At 39.0% G+C, this 7,245-nt stretch overlaps 1 protein-coding gene across 1 annotated transcript; it reads left to right on the forward strand.

Annotated features, from left to right (window-relative positions):
* Positions 1-5,292: 5,292 nt before the first annotated feature.
* Positions 5,293-6,261, forward strand: LOC113904802 (olfactory receptor 52D1-like). The gene has a single exon (XM_027561891.1). It carries the CDS (start codon positions 5,305-5,307, stop codon positions 6,259-6,261), a length of 957 nt encoding a protein of 318 aa, XP_027417692.1. The 5' UTR covers positions 5,293-5,304.
* The last annotated feature ends 984 nt before the right edge of the window (positions 6,262-7,245 follow it).

Here is a 7,245-nt window from a genome sequence, read left to right on the forward strand (position 1 = left end):
ATTACAATATTGTAGTGTGTTTTTTTTCCAGTTTTATTTATTTATTTTTTATTTTACTTTACAATATTGTATTGGTTTTGCCATACATTGAAATGAATCCTCTATGGGTGTACATGTGTTCCCCATCCTGAACCCTCCCCCCACCACCTCCCTCCCCATCCCATCCCTCTGGGTCATCCCAGTGCACCAGCCCCGAGCACCCTGTATCATGCATCGAACCTGGACTGGCGATTCATTTCACATATGATAATTTACATGTTTCAATGCCATTCTCCCATATCATCCCACCCTCGCCCCCTCCCACAGAGTCCAAAACACTGTTCTATACTATCTGTGTCTCTTTTGCTATCTTGCATACAGGTTATCTTTACCATCTTTCTAAATTCCATATATATGCATTAGTATACTGTATTGGTGTTTTTCTTTCTGCCTTACTTCACTCGGTATAATAGGCTCCAGTTTCATCCACCTCATTAGAACTGATTCAAATGTATTCTTTTTAATGGCTGAGTAATACTCCATTGTGTATATGTACCACAGCTTTCTTATCCATTCATCTGCTGACGGACATCTAGGTTGCTTCCATGTCCTGGCTATTATAAACAGTGCTGCAATGAACATTGGGGTACATATGTGTCTTTCAATTCTGGTTTCCTCAATGTGTATGGCCAGCAGTGGGATTGCTGGGTCATATGGCAGTTCTACTTCCAGATTGGAAAAGAAGAGGTAAAACTCTCACTGTCTGCAGATGACATGATCCTCACATAGAAAACCCTAAAGACTCCACCAGAAAATTACTAGAGCTAATCAATGAATATAGTAAAGTGGCAGGATATAAAATCAACACACAGAAATCCCTTGCATTCCTATACACTAACAATGTGTAAACAGAAAGGGAAATTAAGGAAACAATTCCATTCACCATTGCAATGAAAAGAATAAAATACTTAGGAATATATCTACCTAAAGAAACAAAAGACCTATATGTAGAAAACTATAAAACACTGGTGAAAGAAATGAAAGAGGACACAAATAGATGGAGAAATATACCATGTTCATGGATCAGAAGAATCAATATAGTGAAAATGAGTATACTATCCAAAGCAATCTATATTTTTAATGCAATCCCTATCAAGCTACCAACGGTATTTTTCAGAGAACTAGAACAAATAATTTCGCAATTTATATGGAAATACTAAAAATCTCGAATAGCCAAAGCAATCTTGAGAAAGAAGAATGGAACTGGAAGAATCAACCTGCCTGACTTCAGTCTCTACTGCAAAGCCACAGTCATCAAGACACTATGGTACTGGCACAAAGACAGAAATATAGATCAATGGAACAAAATAGAAAGCCCAGAGATAAATCCATGCACTTGTGAACACCTTATCTTTGACAAAGGAGGCAAGAATATACAATGGAGAAAAGACAATCTCTTTAACAAGTGGTGCTGGGAAAACTGGTCAACCACTTGTAAAAGAAGGAAACTAGAACACTTTCTAACACCATACACAAAAATAAACTCAAAATGGATTAAAGATCTAAACGTAAGACCAGAAACTATAAAACTCCTAGAGGAAGACATAGGCAAACACTCTCCAGCATAAACCACAGTAGGATCCTCTATGACCCACCTCCCAGGATATTGGAAATAAAAACAAAAATAAACAAATGGGACCTAATTAAACTTAAAAGCTTCAGCACAACAAAGGAAACTATAAGCAAAGTGAAAAGACAGCCTTGAGAATGGGAGAAAATAATAGCAAATGAAGCAACTGACAAAGAATTAATCTCAAAAATATACAAGCAATTCCTGCAGCTCAATTCCAGAAATATAAACGACCCAATCAAAAAGTGGGCCAAAGAACTAAACAGACATTTCCCCAAAGAAGAAATACAGATGACTAACAAACACATGAAAAGATGCTCAACATCACTCATTATCAGAGAAATGCAAATCAAAACCACTATGAGGTACCATTTCACGCCAGTCAGAATGGCTGCGATCCAAAAGTCTATAAGCAAGAAATGCTGGAGAGGGTGTGGAGAAAAGGGAACCCTCTTACACTGTAGTGGTTTTTGCTATCCATTGACATGAATCAACCATGGTACTTATCAGGTATATGATTTGTAAAACTTCTCTCCCATTCTGTGGTTTGTCTTTTTCACTTTCTTGACACTGACTAAATACTAAAAATATATTTTTTATAAAGTCCAAATTATCTATTTTTCCCCCTTTGGTCCCTTGTGCTTTTGGTGTGTCATAAAATCACCGTGTAACACAGGCACACAATGACTTATACTTAAGGTTTTTTCTAAAGATGTAGATTCGTCTTACATTTAGATGTTTGATTCATTTTGAATTAAGTTTGAGAGAGGAGCCCAATTTCAGTCTTTTGCATATGGATATCCAATTATCCCTGCTTCTTCCAAATCCCTAGAGCAATCCCCTTGGGTTTTCATACCTGAGAGTCACAGAGAGTTAATAAATAACTGCACTTACCAAGGCTGTTGACATGAGGAGGCTGGAATCCCCAAGCTAAGATGAACACACTCACTGAGGACAGATAAGACTTAAAACTGAGAAGAGATCAGACCTCAGATGTCATACTCAGATCCCACCATCCTCTAAATCATACTTGCACACATGCATGAAATCACAACTTTCACATCTCAAAAAAAATTACATTCTGGAACATAATACCTGCACAAACCTCCACACACCCTCCAACAGAACCTCACACTCATTTATGACATGCATTACAGAGTTCAACTTCAGTGCGCTTCACTTGTGAATGCATGCTAATCACACAGGTATGTTTTTGAATTGAAAATATTATGTTCTGAGAAAGAACTCCAAGTTCAGTGATTGAATTTTATATCTTAGAAGAAGACCTCAAACACATAGCCATCATAGTGACCCAGAAACAAGGCTGAGTGGGAAAAGTTGGAGACAATTCCCTCATTCCACCCAGAGTGGTGCTCTGGCACAACGTCTCTTTTCTATGACTTTACCTGGAAAGCAATCTTGATTATACCTAATCTCTCTGGTCCTCCTATCTATAGATGATCACAGAGTAGCAGGTGCCTTAAAATAACTATTTGAAATCTTCCTCTATGGGCAAGACTAGACTGGGTAAAGAGAGGAAGAGAAGAGACTCTAGCTCCCTTGTGTGGTACCCAAGCTTCTTTCCTTTAGTGGCTGCGGCCATCTGTGAAAAACTCAAAGCAGATAAGAGGGGCTTTTCACATTTATGTGACTGTTTGGAGTGCAGGTAATAAATAATGGTATAGCAATGCAGATAATGACACTGGAGTGCCTTGAAAGAAAAAGATAGAAAGTAAAGTATCGGCTATATAAATGGACAGTTAAGTGAGGGAAAAACACCATACTTTGAATCAGGAGACCCAAGACTTAATTTCACTTCTAAAGTAAGATATGTTATGATCTGAATTACATCAGTTCATTTCTCTGAACTTGGATTTCATTTTGCTAAGACAGAGATACAATTATTATATTCTGTATCACTCCTATATGTGGCTATGGGACCAAGAGCTTGTAAAAAATGGGGAACACATTGTTTTTGGTGTACAAACTTAATAAAACTATATGTATTATCCTTCAATTAAAAATAAATAAATTTTTAAAAGACTATACGCTTTACTCTTTACCACCCATTTAAAAAGTCAGCCAGGTGTTTCCATTTCTAATTTATAAATATAAAAATTGAGTCTCAAAAAGGTTGTGGTACTTTTTAATGCTAAATAGTGAATAGGCAGAAAAGCTAAGATGAGGATTCCAGAATTGTTGCTTTTATAAATTGAGACTTCCCAGAGCAGTGTTCTTGCCTGGAGAACCCCAGGGACGGTGGAGCCTGGTGGGCTGCTGTCTCTGGGGTCGCACAGAGTCAGACACGACTGAAGCGACTTAGCAGCAGCAGCAGCAGCAGCAGAGAAGGGAAGGGATTTTCTTAAGATTAAGTAACACTCTTGTGACAAACTCAGAACTAAAGCTCAGGATTCCTGGCCTTTTACAAAGGATGTTTTTAGGTGTACAATGTTACTGAGGGAAGATGTATATAATACTACCACTCTATAATAGTCATGTATTCACTCAGGATGTCTACCGTGGGTGAATTCTAGGACACTCTACTCCCTCCCTCAATCTGCTTCTATCAGCACTTGGCATTCTGATCTGGCTGTTACATGCAACCATTAACTGGTGGGACTATAAGATTTCAGGCTGCCTTTGCATAGTTTGAAGTGCTGTCTCCCTAGATAGCATGCCGACTACACCTCTTGCTTTCTTCCTCTGAACTCACATATGTACTCAAAATAATGTAGATATGCAGTTATTGAGTATTTCTGTATATTCAGGCTGCCTAATAAATGGCAATCCACTCCAGCACTCTTGCCTGGAAAATACCATGGATGGAGGAGCCTGATAGGCTACAGTCCAGCGGGTCGCAAAGAGTCGGACACGACTGAGCGACTTCACTCTCACTTTCATTTTCAATCTCTTTATAGGCACTTCAGGTGAGACATAAAAATAAGTCATTTGGTGTGTATTTGGGCAGTTATCTTATAAAAACAGAGTAAGTAAGCAAAATATTGTAGCATTAAGACAAGAAGTCAATACTATGTTGCTAAGAAGTTACTAGGATTAAGTCTTTTGGTGAATATTGATCAAACTTTCTAGGTACAGACACACAGTCATGTTGTCTGGAGGTTGCAATTGCATAAAGATGCAGTCTTAGCTCAATAGGATTTTGGAAAGTGATGAATGAACAGAAATAGACAACTAAGGACTAAGTTAGAGAGGAAAAGCTTTTGGAAGGCAAAGAGACTTGCCCAGAGTTTAAAAATTAGAGAGAAAGAAAAAGAAAAAGTCTCCTTGGGCAAAGGAAATACTGATATTGTAAACTTTAAAAAAGAGAGAGAGAGAGAGAATAAATATTCCTAGATGTATCAGGACAAAAAAAAAACAACTGAATGATGAGCAGAATGTGGTAGGAGATAAGTCTAGAGGGGTTAGACAGAGCAAATGCTTAAATCTTTATCATGGTTCTTGGGATTTAGAACTCAAAGCATGACTGATGAGTATAGGAATTAGCAGATGAAAAATTGATTTATGTTATAGAAACTTTTAAGATTCTTAAGCAAGTTATAACAATAAACATTTTTCTCAGCTTCAAAAAGATGACTTCACAGAAAAATCATTTTATGTGAATGAACCAGATCTCTCATGCTGCAGGACAGGTGTACCTTCAGCCCTTGGACAAAGCCCTTTATTTGCCAAGCAGAATGCCAGCATTCAACATTAGCGATGACCATCTCCCAGCCACTCTCTTCCTGACAGGGATCCCAGGGCTGGAGTGGGCTCATGTCTGGATTGCCATCCCCTTTTGTGCCATGTATATAGTAGCACTGGCTGGGAATGCCACCCTCATCCTGATCATAGTGACAGACAGTGCCCTTCATGCCCCCATGTACCTCTTCCTTTGCCTCCTCTCACTCACTGACCTGGCTCTCAGCTCCACCACTGTGCCCAAAATGTTGGCTATTTTGTGGTTCCAAGCAGGTGAGATTTCCTTTGATGGGTGCCTGGCCCAGATGTTTTGTGTCCATTCTATTTATGCTCTAGAGTCCTCGGTTCTTCTTGCCATGGCCTTTGATCGATACGTGGCAATCTGCAACCCACTGAGATACACAACCATCCTCAACCATGCTGTCATAGGTAGAATCGGCCTTGTGGGTATATTCAGGAGTATAGCTGTTGTCTCCCCCTTCATCTTCCTGTTGAGGCGACTGCCCTACTGTCAGCACCATGTCATGGCACACACATACTGTGAGCACATGGGCATTGCTCGACTGGCCTGTGCAAACATCACTGTCAATATAGTCTATGGGCTAACTGTGGCCCTTCTGGCTGTGGGTCTGGATTCCATCCTCATTGCCGTTTCCTATGGCTTTATTCTCCATGCTGTCTTTCGTCTTCCATCTCAAGATGCCAGGCGCAAGGCTCTGAGTACCTGTGGCTCCCACCTTGGTGTCATCCTGGTCTTCTACATCCCTGCCTTCTTCTCCTTTCTCACCCACCGTTTTGGCCAACACCGAGTCCCCAGGCACGTGCACATCTTTCTGGCTAATCTCTATGTTCTGGTGCCTCCTGTGCTCAACCCAATCATCTATGGGGCTAGGACCAAGGAAATTCGGAGTCGACTTCCAAGACTGCCTCACTTGTGGAGGGTCTCAGTATGAGTTCTTGCAGCAGTTGGGGATGAAAATGAAAGGTAAATGGGAAGGATAATTATCCAGCTACATTTACATAGATAAAGCCTATGATGTGAGAGAAATGGTGATATGGAAGGAAGCGCTTTATGAAGAATGATCAGATAAATGGGACTTGTTAAGGATTACACTGAATATGCTCTTTGAGCAATTCTGAATTGCTCAGAACAAGGTAATAAGGTAGTTTCTGTATCATCTCAGAAGGGACAGTAGCTTTCCAAAATGCTAGTCAGTTCTGTTCTGGAGTGGACACTGCATCTCACAGTGGGTTTTTCTATTGGAATGTTAAGTGACAAAAAAAGAAAACCAAAGATGAAACATCTGGAGTGAACTTGAATCTGAACTCCAAAACTTTGGACAGTAGTTAAGAGCACAAGATCTGAAATCAGAGGGCCTGAGTTTGAATGCTTTCTCCTTTATTGTTGGTTTTCTACTTTGAGCATGTTACTAAACATTTCTATGTCTATTTTGGTGAACTGTAAAATTGGGACAATGATTAATTATATCTAACACTTGAATTACAGTGAGGATTAAGTAAATTACTGAATGTATGTACAACATGTAGAACAATGCCTGAAAATGCTCAATAAACAAATAAATGATTAAAAGCTTCTCTAAAAAGCTTCTGCACAGCAAACAAAACAAAAGACAGCCTACAAAATGAGAAGATATCTGCAAATCATATATCCAATAAGGGGTTAATATTGAAAGTATATAAATAACTCATACAACTCAACAGCAGAAAAACAAACAAACATATTAAAAGTGGACAGAGGTTCTGAATGGGCATTTTTCCAAAGAAGAGACTCAGATGGCCTTCAAGCATACAAAAAGAGTTCAGTGTCACTTAATTACTAGGGAAATAAAAGTTATAAACACAATGAGGTATCAATCACACTTGTTAGGATGATTAATATAAAAAATGACAAGACATTATTACATATAAAATAGATA

Source organism: Bos indicus x Bos taurus, chromosome 15 (assembly GCF_003369695.1).
Source record: "Bos indicus x Bos taurus breed Angus x Brahman F1 hybrid chromosome 15, Bos_hybrid_MaternalHap_v2.0, whole genome shotgun sequence".
In the NCBI taxonomy this organism is placed as follows: Eukaryota; Metazoa; Chordata; class Mammalia; order Artiodactyla; family Bovidae; genus Bos; species Bos indicus x Bos taurus.